The 27183-nt window shown below is 30.9% G+C and overlaps 3 protein-coding genes across 3 annotated transcripts; 2 read left to right on the forward strand and 1 right to left on the reverse strand.

Annotated features, from left to right (window-relative positions):
* Positions 1–169: 169 nt before the first annotated feature.
* Positions 170–8853, reverse strand: LOC130893518 (protein claret segregational). The gene is made up of 5 exons (XM_057799733.1): positions 8517–8853; positions 5392–5780; positions 4531–4899; positions 3900–4238; positions 170–2252 (listed from the first exon to the last, which is right to left on the reverse strand). Exons 2-5 carry the CDS (start codon positions 5771–5773, stop codon positions 1543–1545), a joined length of 1800 nt encoding a protein of 599 aa, XP_057655716.1. The 5' UTR covers positions 5774–5780; positions 8517–8853; the 3' UTR covers positions 170–1542.
* LOC130894940 (transport and Golgi organization protein 2-like) lies at positions 5896–7240 on the forward strand. Its single transcript, XM_057801998.1, has 3 exons — positions 5896–5938; positions 6636–6732; positions 6907–7240. The coding sequence occupies exons 1-3, from the start codon at positions 5896–5898 to the stop codon at positions 7238–7240; spliced, it is 474 nt and encodes a 157-aa protein (XP_057657981.1).
* A 402-nt stretch (positions 8854–9255) lies between the features above and the next one.
* LOC130900189 (ubiquitin-conjugating enzyme E2 N) lies at positions 9256–25274 on the forward strand. The gene has a single exon (XM_057810640.1). The coding sequence runs from the start codon at positions 9481–9483 to the stop codon at positions 9934–9936; it is 456 nt and encodes a 151-aa protein (XP_057666623.1). The 5' UTR covers positions 9256–9480; the 3' UTR covers positions 9937–25274.
* Positions 25275–27183: the final 1909 nt, after the last annotated feature.

The raw sequence follows: 27183 nt of genomic DNA on the forward strand, positions 1-27183 counted from the left end.
TTTACAGAAATCAAATATGGCTTGCCAGCGAACGTTCAACGCGCAGTAGCACTAGGTGCTACGTCCGCTGAATGCGACCAATGTTTCATTTTTGCATCAACCCTCATAGCTTACAAAAAACATGAACAGTTTATAAACAACCCAATCAAATTAACAAAAACCTGTACAGGTCGGAAACAATAAACAAATTAGTTGTACTGAACTGAACTTATAGTCGTTGTAGAGTAGGTAAAAGGAAACTGTATTTGATAAATTATAAAAAATTGAACAATATTTATTAGAACTCAATTTTTTATTAACTAATACTGTTAACAACTTTTTGGCAGACGAAAGTTCAATTTTATTGGCCTCTAAAAGTTTGGGATTCAACTGTAGTTTGTTCTTCATTTTTACAAAGATCAAGAAATTTATCACATTTAGATCAATACTTTACGAATCTTTGAAGCGCTATAAAATCGTGGGTAGCAGAAACAAAATGCAATTTAACAATAAATACACTTTATTCATTTACCAAAAGGGAACAATTATGACATAGCCATCTTTATTTCAATTTTTTGGGGTTTGTAACAAACTACAATATATTGTTACACTCAAGTGCATAAACTAGATAAAATCGATAATTAATCAAATAGTAAAAAAAATAAAATCTAAAAAGTGTACGAAGGGTAACCACTTTCTCCTAAATAAACTGTATACATTCACATTTTGACAAAAAATATAAACATCTCCAATATGATTAAGAAATTATTATTGAATATATATTCTTAAATAATACAAATTAGGTGATGAAAACTTTTCTTTTTGCACAGCTTACACAAAGCAATCTAACAGCAATAATTTGTTTCTAAAAGTTTACAGTTTGTCCCATTTTTACATTTACATTTAGAAAAACCTTTCATGGCTATTTGAATTTAAAAAAAAAACAAAGAGAACTTTCTTATTATGGAATAAGAAAAGGAGAAACAGAAGTTTGTTGTAACAATATCTAGACTACAATATTTATAGTAAAGATATTGTCCCAAAAAATCAATTCCAGATATTTCAGTGATGTAATGTGTGAAAAGGCTATGATACCACAAAACAATGACATCATAGAGGAAACTTTTAAATCATAATTTGGAAAATTTTTGGAGGTTAATTAAAAAAACTAATAGAGCACAAGGTAATAAAAGTTTTAATAATTTTTCTTTTCAAATATGATTTTTTTATGTATAGTACATATTGTGTTGGTAGGTTTTCTATTCAATTTCTTAATATCAATGCATTTAAATCATGTTCTCAGAATTTTTCCTTAGAGGCAATGGGACAGTGGAAGAAATAAAAGAATGGCGATTTGACAAAATATTACAATTTTTTGAAAAAATATTAGAAACATTATAACTTGAAGTATTGCGTTTATTAATGATAGTTATAATTACAGTTTATAAAAAACTCAGGCGATCAAGCTACAACTGTTTCAACTGAATCATAAATATAATACAATAGAAGGTAGATTATAAGGAACAATTTAACAATAATGGTCAACATGAAATTTAATAAAAATCAAACAGTTACTTCATTAATATTAGTTTTATTTTTTTTAATTTTAGTTTTAACTTCTTTAACTTTAGAAGCAAATCTAAGAGAATTAATACTTTCACTGTATGTTTCCTCAAAAGGAGAGATATTAACTATCATCAGAGTTTTGGAATTACCTCCCAAGGAAGATTGTAATAGATATGTTAGCTTGGAGTTTCTGTAAGGGATGTGCTTATCTTTATTGTGCAAAGCTAGCATAACACTACCTAATGCTGATAAGCTTTTGTTAATACTTTTTGTTTCCACCAATCTTGCCCCTTTACTTGTTTTACCAGATTCAGATCCAGCCAAATCTACTAAATTGATTGAACCTGTATAATGCGTATTGCAGTCTTCATCTTTACCTGACAAATATATTTTTGTAATAGCATGTGATCTAGAACTATGTTCATTAAAATCCGTTGCTGCCACCATCCGATGTTTTTGGGCTAATTTCATGTAGTACTCAAAATCTTCATAAGTTGATATTGGTTCAATTTTCAAGTTGGTGACTGTAGTTCCCCTTCCTTCATTATAAAGGATATCCAAATTTTGATTTGTATCTGGGTCTAATAAATCTCGAATATTTTCATTGTATATTTCCAAAAAACTTACCCTCACTTCATATTTCCAGTTATACTGTTTCAGGTTTTCAATTGTATCAAATATTAAATTTACACTTCTAGGAATCATACCTAAAATAATCAGAAGATGTATTATATATATTTTATCCAATTTTTTTTACAAGGGCCCAACAATATTTTATAAAATAGTATGAAACAATTCAAAAAGCAATAAAATTATTGGTGGATTTAAAAAATATATTTCTGAAAAATAATGCGTGAACTGGAAAAAAAAGAGAAAATTCTAAAATTGATGATTTATATATTGGGAGAAGCAATAACAAAGTTAAAATGTCCTAAAGCTCCTATGAGAATAGGAATGTTTTGGTCAAGCAATGTACTGGTACCATAGCTCTGGTAAAGCAAAGATTACCACAATTTTAAGTTCTACTCTGACTTGAAGTATGACAATCATCAAACAAATAATTTTGCTTACTTTGGTACAGGCACTTTACAGCAGCAAAATTTTTCTTGTAGCTATAATTAGTGCTAAGTTGGAATTTTTGGAACTGTTGATATTCGTACTGAATACTCTGATTACATTACTACTACTCCAACACTCACAATTACACTGTCTGACGCGCGTTTCGATAACAATTTATCGTATTCAGAGACTGAAGGTGAACTTCTTTACTTACCTTCAGTATTTTAGTTGGTTATCAAAACGCATGTCAGACAGTGTAATTGTGAGTGTTGGTATAGTGATAATGTAAATAGTGCGTTGAGTATGCTATAATTAGTGCATTAGCCAAGATATGGTGTGAAAGAGGTTAACAAAACTTAATACACTCCTTTTTGAACCTCAACTTCTAAACTTAGGCCGAACACGCAAGAAAACTAAAACCGAGAATCCATATTTTCTTTAGTAATTAGTCATAAATTTCAGTGATTGCTGCCGATAGTGTATTAACGTTCTGGTGAGCGAAACACTCAATACATTATTGGAATAGTAAGTTATCATGAATGAAGTATTATGATTTAGAGTGGCGTTAGTTTAAAAACCTGTTTGGAATTGATGGAGACTCAATGAGATCGTCTTAGAAAGGCATATGGTACAAAATGATCTTCAGGACATAGAAACTGCAACTTTAGCTTGTGCCAGAAAAAACCTGACTATTACAACTTTTATTCTAGTTTAGTCAGAATTATAGATGTGGAATCGAATAATTAACACATTATAGTCATTAATAGGGCTATTCTGAAACTATGATCATAATCTCAATATGGAAAAGTAATCAGGGTCATGTTCTTTGTATTTCAAAAACTAATTGAAGTAAAGGGCTAATAATTGAAATTTATGAACACAGAAAAACTATGAAGATAAATAAGAAATGCAAGGAATAAATTAATATATAAAACTAAAGTAACAAAGAAGTTTTTGTAGGTTGAGTTTTGAATTTGAAATTTCCACTGAAAATTGAATAATGTGATAGGTAGGTGATCTATCTGACCAAAGATAATAGTTAACAAAAAACAGTCAACATTTTTTAACCACCTGACAGATAAAAATTCTAGATCATGAAGAAACTTCTATAATGGAATCATTTTTATTGTAAATAATATTATTTATGATGATCAATTCCAAATGAAGTGAAAATCAAGTACTTTGTTCAGAAAATATTGTATTATTACTTATAAATAAGTGCTATTACAGTTATGTCACTAATGCTTTATTCATAAGTTTATTCATAACTGAACATACATTAACAATATACTCACCAAGATTCTCTGGGTCACTAGCACCTTGCATAGTGAATGTTTTTCCAGATCCTGTTTGGCCATAAGCAAAAACACATACATTGTATCCATCAATAGCAGATTGCACCAACTGTGACAATTCTTCAAAAAATTGACTTTGAGTAGCATTTTCATTAAAAACTTGATCGAAAGTAAATTCCATCTTGGTGTCTGTTACTTTTCCAACAACTGGATTAATATATTCTTTGGTGTTTTTAATTTCTAGTGTATTTTCATCAGGATAATTTATCCAACATTTTATTTTCTCATTTTCTAATTCATTTATAGGCGGTCTGACTCTACAGAATACTCGAATATTGCCTTAAAAATAAACGTTTTATCAATAGTAAAATTTTTGTTACACAATTAGTTTCTTTCTTCTTCTATGTAAAATTTTTCACAATTCATGTTTGTGGGCTTACAATGAGATAAGTACGATTTTGATTTGAAGCACATTATAGTATGTTAATATTAGATTGCACGAGATACTATTGTATAATCGTAAACGGTTTTTCTTTTGGAATCGGAAATATGCATTGTACCACCATTCAACTGATAATAAGGCAAAACGGAAATAATAGTAAATAGATAAAAATGTTCAATTTTTAATTACCTTTCAAGTCTTGAATGGTATTATGAAGTCTCCGTCTAAATTTTTCATTTATTAAGTGATCGTTTCTCATTTTTATTGTTAATTGCTGCAACTCATCATATTCAATTTTTTTCTCATCTAGAGAACCTTGCAACAATCTATTTTGTTCTGTTAACTTTCTTATTTCTTCTGTTAATTTCATTTTATTTGATTCAAGCTCTTCCAAGAATTTAATTTTATTTGCATCAAGCTCTTTCAATAGCTCAATGTTATTTGCATTAAGTTCATTATTACTATTTTTCAATTTTTCTGTTTCTTGTTCAAGTTCTGATATTCTTTGAAGATATTCAGTTATTGTCGATTCAAAATTTTCTCTCATTTTTTCCGAATCTAAAAATAAACAATATTTTTATTGGTTAATAGCAATTTTTTATGACTAAAAATCTTTATAATCTCCTATTACAGATACTAATGTTGGAGTATTACAACATTTTGTTATCAAATAACTTTTCCATTACAATTTAAAAAAATTTATTTGTAATGTAACTACTTCAATTGTTACGTTATACCACAAATCAACCCAAAATAATAACTATAAATATAAATTTGGGTGAAGTTTTAACAGAATTTATTACATAATATTACAAATTTATCATTAAAATTACTTGTATGTCCTTACATTACATCTTTTCTCTGTCATAGTTGAATTAATTTTCTGTAACTAGATTTAATTAACTTTCACAATTAATTTATTTATTAAAAGTTCTCGTTAATTTCAAATGTGAAGTTTATACTTGTTGAAGAATGTGTTCAGCTATCTATAACTAGGCTTAAATACGCTATTAATACATAACATATTTTTAATTTTAGGTTATACTTTACCAGCACAGTCTGCCTTCAGTTTTGAATGAACTTCCTGTAAAGTTTTATGTTTATCACTTAAAAGCTGAAATCGGGTTTTGTAATCCCAATCCGGAACTTTCTGTTGTCTAACTACCTTGGATTTAACTTCATTGTCGGCTTTTGTAGTTGCAGGTCTTTTTACTCCTGGTTTTAGCGTAGAAGTCGATGGAAGAGGCATATTCAGTTTTAAATTTGTCATTGATTTTGACCTGCGAGGCAATTTCGCATGGGAAAATTGAGGTCTTTCTTTGGGTACAGCAGACTTAGCTAAATTTAGTCTAGAATATTGTTTAAGATCTATCAGGGGAACTGGAAGAGGTTGTCTGAGTTTAGATGGTTTTGGTAATTTAGATTTATCCATTTTGTGCCTACAAAAAAAAACTTTAATTAATTAAATGGCAAAAAATAACTTATTCTTTCGATTAGAGATAAGATCAATATTTTTCAGTGTGAAATTTTAATACTTTATGAAAAATCCCTGAAATGGTTTATTGTCAAACCTCAACAGGCCTAGTTTTCAGATTTAGTATTTTGACAAATATCACTATCTCTCAACCATAAAACGATCAATTAGAAATCAAAAAGAACTTATCCAAACCAGTTACATTATTTTTGTATGTGTAAATAATTAAAATATTTAAAACAGATAAGACAAAGTATACTTAGAATTCTCATGACAGTTATTTCTTGGATAAAAATTATAGAAACTGTTATATACATAAAATTCATAAATTGTTTACAATTTAATTCAAGATTTTGATGAGGTTGAGAATTAATAAGAAAAAATTGAGAACCAATAGCAGCAAAAACAAAATCTTTTAACTTATTGGTCCAGCTATATTATGAGCGGTTTCTTATTGGGAACGTGGCAAGGAAACACCAAAGTGGACTAACTTTAATATATTTTCCGAGCTTTCAAATACCTATGTATTCATCATCTGGGACTGAAATTATTAATATATCAAAAGGTCTAAGAAATAAGAAATTGAATATATATATATATATATATATATATATTTATATATATATATATATATATATATATATATATATGCATCTAAATGTTCTTGATTTTTTTGATAGTTTTTAAAAGAAAGGTAAATTTTGACGTTTCGAGTCATATATATATATATATATATATATATATATATATATATATATATATATATATATATATATATATATATATATATATATATATATTGACCCAAATCCTGAAATAGGAGGCTACAGATTAATTTTAGCAACTAACAGAGATGAACTCTATGTTAGACCTGCCCTGCCAGCTCATCTTGATACAAACACCAATATTATTGGAGGGCAAGACATGGAATAGGGAAAAAAAGTAGGTACTTGGTTAGCTTTAAAAAAGATAGGAGATCGAAACAATGGAGAAGGTGAAAAATATTGTATTGGTATTATTCTTAATATGAGTGGAGTAACAATAGACAATGCAATTGGTCGAGGGTATATAATTAAAAATTATTTGTTAAGCGACAGAACTTTTTTTGATTATACTGATATTTTGGATAATACTTTATTTAATGGTTATAACTTTGTTGGAGTTAAAGATGCTACTGTCATTTATCATCATAGTAATTTTCCAAACATCAGTTCTCGATATACTGGAAAACAAATTGCAGGCTTTGGTAATTCTCCTATAAACAATCCGTTAAAAAAGGTTACAGAGGGTACACACCATTTTAAAGAAATTATAAACAGAAATATATATGGAGAAGAACTGGAAAAAGAATTGTTGGAATTGATGAAAGATCAAACAAAGCATTTACCAGATACTCAATTAGAAATGTCAAATTCTATACAATAACGCACACATTAAAATTTGTGGACTATAACTGGAATATTCAATTTGTTCAACATACTCTTGAAGAACTAATTAATATTAATAAATTCAATTGGAAAGAAACCAGAATTAATTCAGCATAATAATTTTTTTTATAAGAAAATATTTTACAATAATTAATGGAACTGTAAACGAAAAATATATCTCTCAATTTTTCTGATTAAATAAAAAAAAGAACAAACACAATAACAATGTTAAAGAGTTAATAAAATTCTTTAGAAATAAAATGTACATCAAGACTTGTAGTACATCTTGACTTCTCTAACTGATATCTTTACTTTTGATTATTTTTGGGTTGATACATATGCTGTACTTGTCAATTATCTAACAAAATCTGTCTCTATGAGAAAGTGCACACAGCATTAGAATAAAATAGATAGATTAAATTAATTAAGTATAAGAATATATTCTTATAGAAAAATATCTATTATAACAAATCATAATGTATATATATATATATATATATATATATATATATATATATATATATATATATATATATATATATATATATATATATATATATATATAAAAATTTACTTTTTTTCCTTCTCTCTAATTTCTTGGGTTCGTAGATTGTTTGGATCTAAAAAGAATTGAAATATAGAATAAAATCTGTTTATTATGTAATGAGCTAACAATATTAAGCAATCAAAAAATGTATCTTTCCATACTAGAAATTTATGTAAAAGCAAAATATTTCTATAAGACTAGTTGTACTTTCATCATTCAATTAGGCTTTACTTTTCTATATGATAATTGTCATAAGAACAAAGTTTGCCATGTTTTAAACCATTATACTCATTATATTATAAATAAATTATAGTGCACCTATATATTATATAGCTGTAGCCATAAGTTGGTTAATGTCAAACTCTTTAACAAAGTTTACTTTAAACCTGAGGTAAGCAATATATTCAAAATATTGAGGGCACGACAGTCCTATCGAAAGGCCTATATGTGTAATGGTCCTTGACCGTTCACCAACCCTATTATGAACTTGAGTGAATGGTTTAAAACAACTACAATTCAGTCATATTAAAGTTAAATGTACAGTTATCAATACAAAATTTCAAAACTGATAAAAATAAAGCCGCACTTTGTCTGTACCTTTCTACCTACATTTTAAAATACCCTTGCACTTCTCAAAAAGTACATGGATTAATGTTTTTCCGTTAAATGCTATGATATGATAATAAACTTTCTCTTATTCTACAACATAAAAAATATAAACACTCACCCAAAAGATTTATTAACAATACTTTTATAATGCACGTTATACACTATTAATCACTTTTTATTTCCCAAAATGTCATACATAGGTTTATGCACCATACAACATTAACTGTAACGTACGTTATTTGAAAATTCAAACTTCAGTGTTTTATAAAAAAGGCATCAATGTTTGGCAGTTCATATTTACACTTGCGTTCAACTAGAGTTGGCGAACACAGAACTAACTCTAGAATCCCTGATGTGCGTTAGTCTATACATCCGAAAAGAGATTAAAGTAGTGTCTGCCACGCAGTATTGATATAATTGTGCAACTTTGCTCTTAACTAACCAGAGTAGCAGTCGAACAGCAACGGTAAATAGTAGTGATTAAAACGATTAATTGAATTTTCAAAAATTATTCTCTTGTTTTACCACTTTTTTACTGATTATATGTAGGTTAGCATAAACATATTCAAGTGTACAGTCAACCAGGTCAAGTATAAAGAGAAAGAGCTAAACATCAAATAATTAGCCAGCGAAAAAAGTAACTGAAAACATGACATCGAAGGCTAAGATGCAAATCAGATTCCAAATTACATAATCATGCATATTCTTCAATTTTATTTGATTTGTCTGGAAATTTTTATATGATATAGGTTCCAATGTAGAATATAAATTTGAAAAGGTTATTCACTGAAACAATGTTGGTGTTCGATTTTAGTTTATTTTCAAACTACCCGCCAATGCAGTTTTAATCTGTCATGCGCAATGCGGATAAAATTGCGGCTGCAGAATGAAAACGTTTGTGGATATGTCGGATTTAGTTATCTACCGCCGTGATTAAAAAAATAAAGTATAGTTAAAAAATAATGAGAGAATAAATTGATCAAATAAAGTTACAATTCGTACACGCATATTTTGTGTGGTAGTGAAGTGAATTATTTATACCAGCAGTTAGATAAATATTCACACTGATAACTAAGTGAAAAATGGCAGCCCTTCCACGCAGAATAATTAAAGAAACTCAACGTTTAATGGCTGAGCCAGTACCAGGAATTAGTGCTGTACCCGCAGAAGATAATGCTCGTTATTTTCATGTAATAGTGACAGGTCCTGAAGGTTCCCCCTTCGAGGGAGGGTTATTTAAATTAGAATTGTTCCTTCCAGAGGACTATCCTATGTCAGCACCAAAAGTAAGATTTATTACTAAAATATATCATCCAAATATTGATAGACTGGGTAGAATATGCCTTGACATTCTTAAGGATAAATGGAGTCCGGCTTTACAAATCCGTACTGTCTTATTGTCCATTCAGGCCTTACTTAGTGCTCCTAACCCAGATGATCCATTAGCTAATGATGTAGCTGAATTGTGGAAAGTAAATGAATCAGAAGCTATTAGAAATGCAAGGGAGTGGACACGAAGATATGCTATGGACAACTAAGTGTGCTCCAAATGAATATTGGTAAAAAACATAACCATTCTACTTTTATCTTAGTATATGTTTTGTTTAATTTAATATCAAAGTGGAATTGTCATGTTCCTTACAATAGTTGTATAAAATGTATGCTAATGAAAGAACATTCTGAAGATATAATAAGTTTATCATTATGGTGGTTCATAACAGAAATTCTTTATTTAATGGTGTATATTTTTCCTTGTTTAATTTTTTTCCTCACAAATCCTTTCATACTTCTTCATGTTATAGAGACTTTAACATGTTCAGTGCTGTTTAGAGGATAATTGTTATACTTTCTCATTATTAATTAAACATATATGCTGAATTTGCTGATGATAAAGTCAATTAACATTTCCAAAATTTAGAAACAAAATATAAAGTTTAAAATTCAGTTTTAAAAACAACTTCAAAATAAACATTATAAAGTACTGGGGTGATTTGGTTAATACATTTAATGATTGATATAACAGTATGTTTTAAAATCTATAAGTAGTCATGAACGGCTAATTTATGTTGAATTATATCAAGGAAATATCTTCATTTTTGCTACGGCTATCTTAATTTATTTAATATATTGTCAATGTAGATAGTTTTTTGTTAAACTTTTGTTAATATGGTAACAACTACATATTTCTCTTTTTTTCCTATTTATCCATTTATCCTGTAGAAGTTGTATACAATCAGTAATCTACACATATGAATAAGTGGCAATATGATCTCTAAAGTAATAGATGTTTAGTTGTATACAATTTTTTTATTACACTAGTGAACCTTTCTATATCTTTGCAAAATAATGTGTATAACATCATTTTTGCTAAAACATTTCTACAAACAATGCATCTTCAACATGTTAATATTTTAGGTTAAATAAAATGCTTATGCCAGTGAAAGTAGCAATAAGTCGTTTCTTATTTCTCTCAGTAAAGTCAGCTTATTCAAATTTCATAACAATTGAAAACATTGCGATTTAGACTTAATCTGGTATATTCATGAAATCGTTATTCCTAATTTATTTGATTTTTTTAAATTTTACCCAGAATACATTGTTTTTTTGTTGTTTTGATATCAATGGTCTTCATGAAACATACTTTGCATGTAGTTTTTTCTTGACAGTTTACATGTGAAAGATAAAAATTCACTTGATAAACACACTTCACTTTCTTTATGTTTTAAATAAATAACTATTTACCCTTTTGACATTATAAAACTCTTGTCAGAGATGGTAATGTGAAGTTTTCCTTCCATTTTTTTATTTTTTATTTCTTAGCTGCATATTGCTACACAATTGTGGCTATGCTGTAATAACAATTACAATTTTTTGTAATAATCTATGAAATCTCATTTTTAATGAATGAATACACTTTTGAAATTTTAGTTAACAATCATTCCTTTTCTAACCTGTAACTGTAAGTTGCCGAATGAATAAATTTTGGAATATTGGAAATATCAGAATGTTAAATAAGTAAACCAATATTGGAATATATAAACAATTGTAGTCTTCTGTTCAATGAAATAGCAGACAAGTCTTTGGCAGGTTTTTGCAATTTTTTTTGTTGTGTAAATTTACTTGACATTTTTTGTTGCCATGTTACTGATATTAAGTTATCAGGTAAGTATTTACAAAAACATTCTCATTATACCATAATTATTAACCCTTTCAGTTCAGCCAACTTCCAATTTGGCAATAATTGCATTTTACTGGATTTCAGTTACTGAGAAGACACTTTTACTTCAACTGAACTCAATTATTCAGTTATCTGTCACTGACAAAGACAACATGTGAATGTATGCTTTTTCAGTGAACAGAAGTGTATAAATGGTACTGTGATGTAAGAATAAATGTTCATTAATTTTTTATATATTCTACTTTTTAATCATTTCTATAGGGCTGTTGTAATTATAATGACAAAAAATCAGTTTATCATAGTTCTTTTGAATATCATTATCGATATTTTGTGATGAAATTATAAGGACTTTTTTGGAAACTGTGATCAGGTTAACCCAAGGGTCAGCAATCTTTTGAATCAGGAGAACTAAAAATTACAATTTTTTTGTTGCCAATAATAAATAGAACTTACATAAATAAAGTTTTTTGGTAAAAATATAGTTTAAAAAAACTTGAAAACACGCTTTTAAAGCACATCAAACTAAGTTATAAATATTTTTTTATAAGCTTAAAATAATAACGAATAAAAAATACGGACGACTTCTTTAACGGCAATTTTCCAATCAGATACTCTACAATCTTCACGCAAATGCAAACTTGCTGCCGATTCTGAAGTTAAGTCTAAGTACTCGTTTGGTTTAGTAATGAATTCCAGTTATAATATTAAATCTTCACGTTGTTCTCTTAAAAGGTCAAAGAATGCACCTGCTCTGAGCTTATGAATTTTTTTCTCAGTTGCTAATTTATTTCTTTCTTCTTCAGTAGACGCATTTTTTAGTTTCTACACGATTTCCAAATAGGCGGAAGAAACATCAATACGAGGTGTCTTGAAGCTCAAGTTGAATTTGGTAGTAAAAACAAATCTAAATTAGTACCTCTTAACTTGTAACTCCTAATCTACTGCATTGTTGTACATTTTGTGCATTTTATTTATTGATAGATCAGATGGTAGATACATTCCCCTTGTGACTGAGCGACAATAGTGAGATCCTATGCACTTGAAACGTTTGATGTAGCTCTCAATAGCATTTTGCTTTTCCAGAAACATAGGTGTCTTACGGTCGTCTCCCCTTTTCTCTACAAATGTTTTTCCGGTCTTTGAAAAATGTTTCATAATAGAATTCAAACGATGCTTTCGAACACCTAATATTTTCAAAAATGAAGCCTGGCATACAGGCAAATTTTCCTTGTAAAAGATTCTTACAAAACATTTCACAGTAGTTTATTTCGGTGTATGTTCCTTGTTTTTTGGTCGGCGGCGTTTACATGGTGCTACTTACTGTGCAGTACTTAAGAATGAATGGGTCTTGTGGAAGCTTATTAGTGGAACTAAAAAATGCTGCATGAAAATCTTTTACTTCTTTAATTATAAGCAACATGCTTTTTTAAGCTTGTGTCCCATGACCACATTCAAGGTACTCCGGTAACGATTTAGATGAATATTGTTTAGACTAAAATACAAAGAATCTCAAAGCAGTAACAGAAATCGGCTCTCTAGATACATAAATAATTTGTTCTAACCTTAGTCTCTTAGCGACATTACACTTACATTTTATAGGATCTCTGTTTCTTTTCCTTGCAGCATCTGGTGTGACGACAACTGGAGCTACTTCCATAGTAATCACTATTTTACACAATAATAAATGAATATTAAACTTTAATTATTAACAAACTTACTGCTAGCTGCAGGTAAACTCACCTGGTAACACTGGTTATGAGCTCAATAGCTTTCGCGCCATAATCGAATAACGTCTCTGATTGGCGGAAATGCAGATTGCTGGTTTCGATATTTATCTCGCAGTGGAGATTGCCGTATTTGTTTCTAATAGTAACTTTGTTACTGCATTTTTCATTGGATATTACCGAGAATGATACTGAACTGTGTACTCATCTGATAAAGCATGCAAGTATGAGAATTATGACATAGAACTCGTTTTGCTAAAAAAATGGAGATTGCCCCTTTTGATATTAGTAACCTCATTTACCTACTGATCTACCCGGGTAGAAGGGATCCAATCGTATGACTACGACCCGATTAATTCGATCAGTTTCCGAACAATAGTGAACGTGATTGAGGTTAGTTTCCGGACATTCAGATCATGAACGAGTTAACCCTATCATAGTTTCCGAAAAGTCCTATAGTCATCCGGAAGACACATTTCAATTCCAAAATCAATATTGGTTTAAAATAACCGTATTTTATCAGTCAATGTCTGGTATGATCAAAAATTTTTCAAATTCCTCACAATGTTTATGAAATGCTAAAAATACTGAAAGCAATATTCAATTGGGCTATCTATAGACTATTCACAATTAAAGTTACTTTCAGATATGTTAATTTTATATTAATGTACTAAAAATATATCTTCAAAGAACTCAGCAGGAATCTTATGTATTTTGGATTTTCCTGGTCCCTATTTTTCAAATCTCAGCAAGATGTATTCTTAAAATATAAGTAATAAAATAAATACATAGTACTCCAAATTATTCACTTCATTTGCATTAGTTTAAGTAAGAATTTTTGTTGCTAAATAAAATCAAGTTAAATTTATTAAACTTGTAACAATTAAAGTTCAATTATTAATGTATATATATCTCATTGAATAAAAAAGAACATATTTGAAGGTAATTGAAAACAATGAAAAAATCCAGAACTAATAAGGTTATTACTGAGTCCTTCATAAAAAATTATGCAATGCCCATTTTGTACTATTTGCAAAATCTGGACACACACAATGGAAGAAAGATAATAGGAGAAGTTGAATAAATTCACAATAAGACACTTAACAGCAAAAGGTTTTCTCATCTATGTTTTGTGAATGCAAATAAAATGAAAATAATTTAGTATTTATAAAAAATCTAGGTTAGCCAATGTTACACTAATACTCGTTTGCTTTAGGTACTAGCAGTAGTTAAACCTGAATGTGAGTTTTTTTCTTAAATCATACTATAAAAGGTGATTCATAGAAGGGACTTGAGAAATTTTTCAATTTGTGGTTTGAATATTTTTTTATGCTAAAAAGACTCTAAACTACTTTAGATCAATTAATATTTTGAAAATCCTATTTGTCAAATTTTTAAATTTCAGTTATGTCAAGTTTGAGGATAAAGGATAAATTATTGCTAGACATCAAAGTATTTCAGATTTTCAAAGGGCAATCTTTTCTATTTTGTGACTATAAAATTGTATTAATGAGAGGATTCAGCCGATGAAATTATCAAAGCAACTGAGTAATTTCATTTAAATTGTCATTTCTTAATCGCAAATTTGTAAATGAATTATTAGATAAAATAATACATAATAACGACGTCATTGTAAGCTTAATATTTAACCATTTTAATGATAAAAAAATAAATAACTCATGACACAGTATTTATTAAAAAGAAATCTTGTTTTTATAAAGTGTGGTCCAACCAAAATGCACGATGTTAATTGTAAATAAAACAAAAAGTTTTCAGAAAATTATCTTAATATTTTTTATAATGATACAAGGATCTATGACAATTATGTGTGAAACAAAATATCGGCCAAATGCTCGCCACGGCTTCGGTGGAATACCTATATCCGATGGTACATATTTTCAATGACTCTGAGACATAATTGCGGTTCAATGTCATTAATGTGCCGAATTATCTCATCCTTTAGCTCTTGAATTGTTCTTGGCTTATTAACGTACACTTTTTCTTTCAAATATCGCCAAAAAAAGAAGTCCAACGGTTTCAAATCATATGATCGTGGCGGCCAATTAACATCTCCACGACGAGAGATAACACGACCATAGAATTTTTCGTGCAAAAGAGCCATTGTTTCGTTGGCAGTATGGCAAGTGGCACCATCCTGTTGGAACCACATATCGTCCATATCCCCAGTTTCTGGCCACAAGAATCCACTGAGGACTCTGAAGATATTTTTCTTTGTAAAGTTACCATTCACTTCTGTCTGTTCAACCAACCATCGGCATATTGACGATGCTTGAAATGGCCAGTAGGCTTCAGCTCTTGAGTCAATTGAACCTTGTAAGCGTGTAAATTCAAATCTTTATTCAAATTTCGCCGACGACGAGTCGAGGTTGACGGCTCTTCTGCCACAAAATCGCGAACAATAGCAAGTTTTCCGCAGAACGAACGGGATGAGCATGCACAGGTGTTTTCACATTTCATACAGACCCGGTTTGCTGAAATTTGCGCACAATTCTCCTCATTGAGGACACATTTGGTTGATTGTGCTGACCAAAAAAATCACGAAGTGCACGAAATGCAGTTTGATTCGAACGCCCATTCTCGTAAAAGGTTTTAACAATCTTAACGTTTTGTTCAATTGTGTACCTCTCCGTGGTTGAATTTATCAAACACTGAAACAAAGAAATGTCAAATTAAGATGGGGAAAAAACTTGACGTAAATGTGCGGCCCACAATTGACATCGTGCATTATAGTTGGACAACCTTTTATAACGCTCATATTTTTATTAAGATCATAGAATGGTAAAAGGAAAAAAATGGAGTTATGGATATGGCTATTAACAATAAAATTCATTTACTATTTTATTTTCCTATAAACATGAGAACTTTTGGGGATCTTGTGAAATTGTTTGCCAGATTAATCAATCCAATAAGAATAAATGTTTACTTTAATAATTATTTCAATTATGTTTAATGATGTCCAATTGTTTTAATCAAGCTATCTTTTTATGATGTATGTAGTTATCACAAACCAAGTTCAGTCTTATTCATTTCAAGATTATTATAAAAAATGAAATCTTTGTACAAGGTCATAATTGATAAGATAAATGTAGGTATAGTAATCCATCTCCTATGTAAATAGCTAAGTTAGTCCAGTATAAATAACATTTAGTCCATGCATAATAACAGCGTAGAATTATATCAAACGCATTTTAAATTTGAATCACTACAGAATATACCTAAACATGAAATCAAAACCTAGAGCATCTCTATCTGTAACTTTTGATTCAACGAGTGCTAATTATCTGAGATGTTCTAATAATTTTCTTTCAAAAAGTATGATTGCTCAAACAAATGATGCTCAATCTTGCTCGGAAAGAACTTGAAATATTAAACGTAATAATGCTATGAACAATAGTTTCGTTGTTGTTGTTTGTTTTTCAATTTATTCTTAAAATTATTGATAATATTACAAGTATCAGATCATATTTTATTTTGAATTTCGTTATTTAGATGATTGGTGTTGCATTCAATATTACATAAGATATTTGTCACAGGTAATTCTTTGTCACTAGAAATATTTTGTGCAAAATTGGGACCTAAAGATAAAACTTCTTTCACCATTGTTGGCTCTAAGCAGTTACAGTCTGTAATTAATTCCAAGTCATGTACGCTGTAACATGTCTCCTGTGATTGTACTAAAAATTTGTGTAAAGCAGCGTTTCAAGTCATCAATGTCATTAACAATGTCCTTCAAATAATCCCACAAAAAGAAGTCGCCATGGAATTGGCCATCCTGTCCAATGCATTGGTTGGGAAAAATTTCGTTGAGGTGTTTCCGAACTGCTGTCAACCAGTGTGTTAGTGCACCAACCTTGTTGAAGTAAATAATCGTCTGTAGGGGAAGTCGGGGAATACTGCGCGACTAAGGAGAAATGTGCAAAATTTGATTAATATGAAATGAATAAATTTCATTTTTACCCCACGTAGACTGAATTATATTAGTTACTTAAGGAAGTACCCAAAACCTTATTATATATTGTTAATATTTGTAATTTGACTAATAAATTTATGAGGTGGTAGTAAAGCGCGGTATTCCCCCGCATAAAATGTAATGCCGCGTATGCTCTGGGTAATACCGCGCATGTATATCTAATATGCCTAATGAATAAAAAAAAACTGTAAGAAGCCAAAGTCATTATATTTGGAAATGTTTTATTGTTCGATATAACATATAAACGAAAAATCCAAACAATATTCTTAACAGCAGTATTTTAAGATTAAAAAAAATATATAAATACCTAAGAAAGTATTTAATTGCCAACAATAAAATATGGTTTGTTATTTATTTAAATTCCGTTTTTTGGCGTCTGCAGTACACATATCGCAAGTATATCCATCAGCTGTTTTCCATCCACTGCTCTCAGAATGTGACCAATTTGAACAGAAAGTACAACGGTACCATAATTCATGATTCTGTCCAAATTCTCCGCAAACCAAGCAAACGTCATTGTTTTGAGTCTACATCATCTAGTTCATCATCTTCGTATAACTGTCTTTCGTCATAACTACTTTCAGAATCAGAGTCTTCTACTATTTTTCTTACACAAGATGTTTTTCGCGATAATTTTTATTTATTTGCTGTCTTATTAATAAATTTTTCCTTTCTATTTATCTTTTTGTCTTCTGTAAGTTTCTTATCTTTTTTTTCTTGTTTAGCTTCCAGTTGTTTTCTCAGTGGAGTGGAAGTAAAAATCTCCGAATGTTGTTTTTTGTAGGATTTGGCTACAGTTTTCTTCTCAGTCATTACTGGCAGCGGTACTATTTTCTCTATAAGATTCAGTGATTCATTGAGAGATGAGTTTTCTTTAAAAATCTGAGTAGGTTTATTTCCTTTTTGAGGTGGAGTGATTTCATTTTTAGCTTGCGTAGCAGTACTAGGTTCTTGCTGGATATTTAAATGAACTTATAAATCACATTCCCGATTAAAAGCCGCTTTGAGAGGTCCGAAGAAAGTTAGGTCGAGTGGTTGAAGTTTATGTGATGTGTGCGGAGGAATCGATACCATAAAGATTCCATTAGCTCGGCAATATTCATATATAGTTAGTGAAATATGGCTCCCGTGATTATCCAGCACAAGCAACACCGGATGATCGGTTGTTGCCTTAAAAAACTGATTGAAATGTACGATCCAGTCAAAAAATAATTCTTCGTTGATCCATCCGTTTTTGGAGCAACCATATATAGCAGCAATTGGCCTATCGTTCTTCAATGTATGAACCATACGCGTCCTAGGAAATATAAACATCGGTGGCACGAATTGTCCTGACGCACTTACTGAACAAACTGCAGTGACATTTTTTTCCCTTTCCCAAGATGTTATCGAGCCAACTTGTTTCTGACCCTTTGCAGCCAATATTTTTACAGGAGTTTGCACAGTCGATATTCCTGTTTCGTCAACATTGTAAATACGATTGGCTGTAAATTTGTACTTTTCCGTAACATCTTCTAAGTTCTTGAAAAACCGGTCTACTTCAGTTTTGTTGAAGGCAGTAATTCGGTTTTGACTTGTACCTTCTGGTTTTCGAAGGCTTATCTGGGGATTACGCTTCAAAAATAGACCCATTCTTCACTAGCCAACTTTTTTTTCGTTATCGAATCTTTCATTTCTTTGTTTTTTTTTACTGGAAACTCATAAGCCATAGATATAAGTCTTGAACGAGTTATCCTGTATAAAACATTGGCTAATTTAATAATGTGTAAAGCAAGGGCTTGCTTCTCTTCCTTAGTGAACACTAGACGTCTTCCCAACTCAGACTTTATCAAATTGTTAGCTTTTCTTCTATCCCTTAAAGTAGATTCCGGTGTACCGAATGCTCTACCAACTTCCCTCACTGCTCGTCCGGCTTCTATTGCATTCATAGCCATTCTCAACTGCTCCTCAGTCCACTGACCCCTTATTGTTTTTCTTTTATATGTCCTTGGCATTTTTTCTATAATAAAAAAAAACTTGCCAAAGAAAATCCATATGGGGTAATTCCGCGCAGCGTGCTATTCATAGTCAAATGAAACAGTATATATTAAGCAACAATTCAAAACCTAAACGATACTAACAGCATATAATACAACAAACTCACCTCCACTTGGAGGTCACAACAAATAACATAAACATAACCTAAAACGCACAGACCTCACTTACGTTCTGCAATACACTGAAATTCTAACGAAACTTTCGACGGATGTTTGTTTCTAATGGAAGAACATATGCAGTGTTGCTAAGTCTTTAAGAAGTTTATAGATTCTGATTAACCTGGTTGCGCGTTATTCCCCCGTGCGCGGTATTCCCCCGACTTCCCCTAATTCTTCCAACTGAGGAAGAGAAAAGTTTTGAAGTATATCCAGGTACACGCAGCCAGTAAATGTGGTTTCTATGAAGAAGAAAGGACCAATGATTTTGTTGTGCATAAGCCCCTACCACACATTAACCTTTGGGCTGTCTCGTTGAAGCTCGACTACTGCATGTGGGATTTCAGAACCCCAAATTCGTACGTTGTGGCGTTTTATTGTACCAGACACATGGAACGTGGCCTCATTACTGAAACACCTTTTTCAGAAAATCTTCATCATGCTCGATACATTGTAACATGTCTACGGCAAATTTCACACGTTTTGGGCGATCTGTTGGTAACAGTGCCAACAGCAACTGTACCTTATAGGCATACAGACGCAACTGTTTATGAAGAATCCTGCGGATTGTGGTTGTAGGCATTTGGAGTTGCTTTGAAGCCTAACGAATTGAAGTTTTTGGATTGTGCTGGAATGTTTGCCGTATTCACTCCACATTTTCTGGACTTGTGCTGGGTCGTCCGGCTCCACTTTTATCCAATATGATACGTTCCTCATGAAGCTTGTGTGCCATGCACGGATGGAGGATCTGGATGGTAGATCTCTTTGGAATTTTGTCCTGAAGTTCCGTTGAACCGTGTATCTGATTTCGTTTCTATGAACCATGACACGCTTTGAGCTTTTTATTGTGGTGTCCACATTTTCACTTATAACTATTCAGCCTATTAAAAAAATAAACTTTATTAGTTGCTGTAATACATGCAAAAGACAGAATATAAATATCTTGTTTATGTTCGAAGTTCGAATTTTTGAAGTTGTAAAGATAATTTTGGAACACCTTGTATATATATATATATATATATATATATATATATATATATATATATATATATATATATATATTATTCTAGAGCAAGAAGTAGATTGTTAATGTATTCAAACATTTATTGGACTAAAAATTATAATGGACAGCTTATTCACTATAAGGAAATTTATATTATGCAGAATGGATGTTTTCCGGTTTTTGGTTTTTATTTTGTATTTATTAGTTCTTTGCCATCCATTGTATCGCCTCAGTCTAAATCCAAAAAAAAACAGAAAAATTATTACATTTGTCCTGGTATTTCTATAATTTGATCTTGTGCGAAATAGCTGTATACACTAGATATCGTTTATAACGACCTTCCATGGACCAGGCACATTTGATCGCTATAGCCGATTAATTACATTAAGCAAATGTGAAATAGGAATTTCGTTAAATCAATTACACATTGCCAACATATAATAATAAAATGCTTTATTAGATAATGATATAAAACTTAATTTTTGTAAAGTAATGAATATACATAAAAGGAAAATATACTACATATTAAAATATGAAAAATATTTTACATACACAAAGTGCGTTTAAATTTTTTTACACAGCATATAAATCTTTTTACATTCATATACAATTTACAGTTATTAAACCAAAACGAAACTCTAATTTACAATTTATAATCCTCAATTTTCTTCAAACATAAAATTATACAGATAATTTAGTATGTAGGTATAAATTTTTTATCAATTTCGAGCTGAAAAGTAATCAGTAATAACTTTATTTTTTACATTTTTTTTAGATAAAACTTTCGCGAAATTCTTTTTTCAATGTCATCAAGGCAATTTTTAATATTTTGAGTATAAAATTCATTGTCACACATCACGAATATTTCTTCAGGAGTTGTGCCGCCCTTAGTGCTTCAGTTAACGGTAGGATGTCCAGTTGGTCATCCTCGTCTCCATTGTCGCTGTAAATATCGGCGTCAAGTTTATTGATAAGGTTAAAATATCTTTATTTATTATGGTTGGCAGTTCTAAGGATTCGGACCACGGCAAAAACTCAGGTTCATCCAGTGCGTTAATTTTGGCTGGTTCTGATGGTTGTTCCTCATTTTGATTTCCCAGGACACCAGAATGTTTGAAACAATTTTTTATTGTTGTCGCAGGTACATCTTCCCAAGCTTGGTGGACCATTATAATAGAATCAAGGATGCTAATTTTTGTTTCCCGATTTTCCTCCACGTTTTGAAGAAACCTTAAAACAAGCTGCTTTCTAAAAATGGTTTTGATTTTCTGTATTATCCCTTGGTCCATTGGCTGGGCAACGGACGTTGTGTTCGGTGGTAAAAATACAACTTTTATAAATTCAAAATCTCTTAAATAAAAATATGAGAAGGGCAATTATCGATGAGTAGCAAAATGTGTCTGCGCTTTTTCTTTAATTCCTTCTCCCAATCTAAAAGGAATTCGTTGAAAAGATCGGATCCAGACTTTCTGGTTATTGTAATAATCGACTGGCAAATTTTTTACATTTTTGAAACAACGCGGGTTTTTAGACTTTCCTATTACGAAAAGCTTACGTTTTTCTGACTCATGTTTGCAGCAACTAAAATAGTTATCCTTTCTTTCGAAAGTTTTCTCTTTGAACATTTTTCTCCTTTGAAGTGAAGGGTACGGTCAGGCGTAAGTTTATAAAATAAACCTGTCTCATCAGCGTTAAATACGTCACTATTACTGTAGCCTTCTCGAATAGTAGGTCAAACTTTGGATAGCCAATCATCAGATGTTGCCGATGGGCGTCCCGCGGCTTCCCGCTAAGTTTTTTAAAAACAATGGTATGCCTAACGCAAAACCGTTGGACCCAACTTCTTGAAATTTTTTCTCCCGATTCTGATGATTCCCTGGAGCTACAGGGGATAGATTTTAAAAAAGCAAGCAGATTTGGGCCAGAGATAGGAATATTGCGACTTCGTTGGATTTTAAAGCATTTTAAAAGTAACTGATCTATTTCTTCGTTAGTGCAATGACGGAGTTTCTTTTTTTTTAATGAATCCCCTTTTTGCACAAAATCTTTTATCTCTCTAACATTTTAGCTTCTACTAAGGTACCTGTTCTTTTATGTCCGGATTCTCCCATTTCCTTTGCTATTTTTGCCTAAATATTATCCTTCATTTTCATGTCCTTGTAACTTTTCAATTTTTTTGCATATAATGGAGGATTTTCTTTCACTTTGTCAATTAATATTTCATCCTCTAGCGCAGAAAAGTCTAATTTGTGGTAGGGGAAGGGGGGGCATGACGGGGACCTTAACGTTTGAAGGGGACTAAAAGGCTCAATTTTAATTATTTTGGATGATTATTTATTAAAAATAATTCTTACATTATTAATCTTTGAGAATCAGGAACTCGTTAGACATGTTAAATTAAAAATAAGAAATTAAAAAAATAATTTTGTCAAAGTCATCGAACACTCGATTTTGACATTTGGTAGGATAAGACGGAGTACCCACTGGGGCAAGATGGGGATGAGAGAATTATTTAATTTTGACCACAATACTCGCAAATAAACACTGCCTCATCGTCCTCTTCTTCTACTACAGCACAGCTACAGTGTGCCCAATTCCCACAGTGGGAACACGCGACCCATCCTTCATTTGATTCCATGTGTCTTCCGTTGCAGTAAAAACAAGGAATATTGTTTTTCTCTTCATCATATTCTGGTAAAGCGTGACTATTTTTATTCTTTTTTTTTATTAGCGATTTTCTTCTTTTAGTCAATTTGATATTCTCGTTCTTTTTTTTTCTTTCGCATCTTTTTTTCTCTTTTTGCTTTCTCCTACCTGCCTCTTCTTTTCGATTGATTCTTCCAATTCATTTTTATATGGAGAAGAAGTTATAATAGCTGATTTTCCTCGTTTCCTTTCCACGCGTGAAATTTTCCGGTTGGCAGGATAAGGCATCACTTATTGAGGACTAACAACAGAAAATACTGATGGTGGAGTAGTTGGTCTTTGGTCAATTTCTATATTATTAATTCATGAAGAACATCCAGGTTCAGGCTCTGCTTCAATCATCAGTGGTTGGTCCATGGTGGCTTTGTCAGATACTTCAGCTGTCGCATCTGAAATTATCGTTTCATTCATTGTATTTTCAGGAATAACTGAACCGTCTGTTGACATCAACGGCCTATTTAGAGCTATTGCTTCATTGTCCTGCGTAGAAGCTTCTTGAAATAGTTCAGTGATAGATGATCTCTCTATAGATAGTTGAAAGACACATGCCACACAGAACGCGAAAATAACAAGCAACTTGATAAAAACAAGTTTTTGGGCGCTAAGTCACAAACACGTAATCTCAGTAACCAGTGACAGTGCTGACTGAGAAACAATGCAACGGCGCGTCATTACAAGCTAGAACGGCTGTGATTAGTCGTTCGTACGACACGTGAGATTCTCCGTCCCGTCTTACCCCCCTTTCCCCTACTTCTTACCGACGGACATATCTTCTTACATTTATGTTTTATAAAATAATTATAATGCTGATAGAAATAAAAATGCACAGAATTCTAAAATATAAACAAATTCAACAAGTTCCGGCGAACTGATCCGTTTAAAAATCGTTCAAATCAAAACTAGTTTGATTGAGACGAACTGCTGTCCGCACACTTTCCCGAAACTTCGTTCCGATCTTTTATACAAACCGCTACTATGTACCACACATATACTGGGTTTTACCGAAAATATTAAATAACTTTTCGTGCTATACCACCGGAATATTTCGGGCCGATCTGGTCAGAGAAACCAGGCCTTAAGGCTTGTAGAATCACGGGTCCGGAAAATATGGTCGCTATAACCGATACGTCGTTATAACCGAGGTTTTTATAAATGATATCCAGTGTATATAATTTTATATATTTTGTCAATATGTTTGAGATTTCTGCCTGTATACTTCCTAATTTGAACCGTTAAATTCAATTTAGTGATTGCGAATAGATACATTTGAAATATGCTTCAAGGCTATTACTTATATATTACAAATAAAAACTTTCTATCGAGGTGAAAATTTGGTTTGCAGTACCTCATGTACGTCAGTTATGACAAAAATCACTTTTTTGTAAACAACCTCATCTAGATATTTTCATGTTCAAATATTTTTGTTATACGTGTAAATCACATCTACACTTTAAAAAATGTCTGTGAAATAAAATTTTTACAAATGTATTTTTCTAGTGCATACAAGACAAGGTATGATGTAATATTAACAAATGTTGTATAAGTTTGTCAATCTAGTCAGATTAGCGCAAATTTCAATTAGCTGATACTTCAGAACGGGTATCTAACTTTAGGGAAAAAATATTTAACTGATTCTTTTCTTTCCGAGACTAGATTTCTTATTATTTTCATAATCTAATATATATTTTTATAAAAATTAATTGTTCGTTTTCATGTATTCAACCCCTTATAATTATTTCGCTGGCGCTAATGGCAGAAACGGAGTGGACTCTCTTTTACGACTGTAATTTGTCCAATTATCTACAGTTATAAATCCTATATAAAAAATTCTGATACAATGTACCTTTGTACTGTAGATAATACATGATTTATTTTTTTATGCATATTAGCACTGAACATGTTGCATTTTGGTCACTTTATTTTTGGGTATGACTGAGCTTTAGGAGTATTAAAGGATACTTTTTTAAGCTTTAACTGTATACAATTTAGCATCAATTCTGTGCAGTTATATTGAATGATGGATTTGTAGTTTGTTGTAAATAAAGGTATGTAAGGCTTTTTACAAATAAATTCTTTACACTACAGGAATTTTTATTAAAATTTCATTCACCTCCCGACCAGTCCTTTTCTAAAATAGGCTGTTTGACAACATTCAAAATATACAACAAATTGTGGTCATCCCATTAAGAATAGTCTAATAAACACATATTTCTAATATTTTGATCTGAATTATGTATATTTTTTGTAAATTACATAAAATAAAATATAATAATTTTTGAAATGTTATCTATAATGAGAATTGGTAGCAACCCGGATGAAATCACAGGCAGGTAAAGTTAGACTATTGATTTGTTGTTATTCGTTTGTGGTTGTAAGTGTTTTATTTGTTAACTTCTATCTCTGAGGTATTTCTGGAATATTTTTAAGACAATTATTGATCAATATTGGCTAGTGGAACAAATATGGAATCAAATTTTTTGACAGCCGATAACAGCATTTTCCCAAGGTAGATGCACTTATGGTTGCTTTTTATTTCTAGAATAACAATGTCTAAATTATTTATTCACAAGCCTTCTAGTTTAATCATTCACAAATTTTGTTAAATCTTATTTTAGGTTATATTTATAAATGGTCTTTGTTTTTGTTCTTCAGGTCTGCTAGGGAATCTTATAGGGACGATGCGATCGGCTATGCCCAACTACACCGGGAGGAAGGCGTTTGCACAGTTAAGTGTAAAATATGTCCAGAACATAAAGTAAAAAATAAATCATACAACGTGATAATAGTTGTTAATGAATATGATGGCGAAATTATTAGTTGTCAATGTCATGATTGAGCTGCTTCAGCTGGAGGATGCAAGTATCCAGTCGCTTTTTTGATGTGGCTCCATCGTCGCACTGAAGAACCAGCATGTACGTCCATAGAATGGTACTGGAAAAAACCTATGTTATCCCGAATAGGAACTACACTTAAGTTTATAACTGTACAGCAAACGTCTAAGAGGAAAGTAACTCACAGGCCAAGTACATCTGCTCTATATACTGAATTTATCTCGGAAGCAAAGAAAGAAAAAATAAATAATTGGGAATTGCTAAAATATCAGCATGATTTCAAATATATGGAATGTGGATGAAAGCTACATTCACTGAAGCTGTGACAAGTGCCATAGAAGTAGCTACTAGAAGACAAAATAAGAGCTGCTTATGGTATGAGATGCTGTCTTAAAACGTATTTCCTCTATAGGTAGCGGTAAATATTGTAGTGCATTCCTTCTTCCCTTAACCTTCTTCTAACAGTTTTTTTTGAAATTATTGTGACTAACTTTAAAATAGCGACTTTAAAACTAAGGCAATAAAGAAACAATATAAGAGTTTGGTTTAAAATTTTTTGCGAAAGGTGATGGAAACAAGCAAAAAAGCGATATACATAAAAATATAGTTTATTAATCATTCTATGAATAACAAAGCCAATATATAACAAAATATTTGAATGTATATTTCTACACCAGAGATAAAAAATTTCTTTGATTCCTTGTTGCGCAGATTATAATCAACTGCATATACTCGCATTCCACTGAATTAAATGAACAAAGGAAATTTAATTTTACTATATATCATATACATTTTTTATTATTAAATATGCATCACTATGTAGAACTACAATTTAAAATATGTAATAATAAAATAGTAACTACGTATTCATTTATCCAAATTTATTTTGTTAGCCAACTTATGCCAAAATCTTTTTAATGTATTTTCAGGATTAGTTTTCAATAGTTGACTGAACAGTGGTATTTCGAAGCGGTAATTCGAGTCGGTAGGAGAATGAAGTGTTTTTCTATGGAGTTCGTTAACAATGATGGGCTTGTCATATGAGGCTCAGTGGAGTTAACATTCGCGATTCTTTGTTTCATCTGTTCCAAATATCGCGAGCACTACCACATTCTCTTATAATTTTCAATGAAGTATTCATAACATTAATTTTTTTTGCT

Source organism: Diorhabda carinulata, chromosome 1 (genome assembly GCF_026250575.1).
Source record: "Diorhabda carinulata isolate Delta chromosome 1, icDioCari1.1, whole genome shotgun sequence".
Classification (NCBI taxonomy): Eukaryota; Metazoa; Arthropoda; class Insecta; order Coleoptera; family Chrysomelidae; genus Diorhabda; species Diorhabda carinulata.

Bases quoted from the DNA above. Each gene is read 5' to 3' on its own strand.
- LOC130893518 (XM_057799733.1), bottom strand. From the start codon at position 5,773: ATGGATAAATCTAAATTACCAAAACCATCTAAACTCAGACAACCTCTT. The intron at 4,900-5,391 runs GTAAAGTATAAC...GTTTATTTTTAG, and splicing joins ACTGAAGGCAGACTGTGCTG to ATTCGGAAAAAATGAGAGAA. The intron at 2,253-3,899 runs GTGAGTATATTG...TGATTATTTTAG, and splicing joins TAGTGACCCAGAGAATCTTG to GTATGATTCCTAGAAGTGTA.
- LOC130894940 (XM_057801998.1), top strand. From the start codon at position 5,896: ATGGTTTATTGTCAAACCTCAACAGGCCTAGTTTTCAGATTTA. The intron at 5,939-6,635 runs GTATTTTGACAA...ATCCTGAAATAG, and splicing joins AGGCCTAGTTTTCAGATTTA to GAGGCTACAGATTAATTTTA. The intron at 6,733-6,906 runs GCAAGACATGGA...TTATTTGTTAAG, and splicing joins AACACCAATATTATTGGAGG to CGACAGAACTTTTTTTGATT.
- LOC130900189 (XM_057810640.1), top strand. From the start codon at position 9,481: ATGGCAGCCCTTCCACGCAGAATAATTAAAGAAACTCAACGTTTAATG.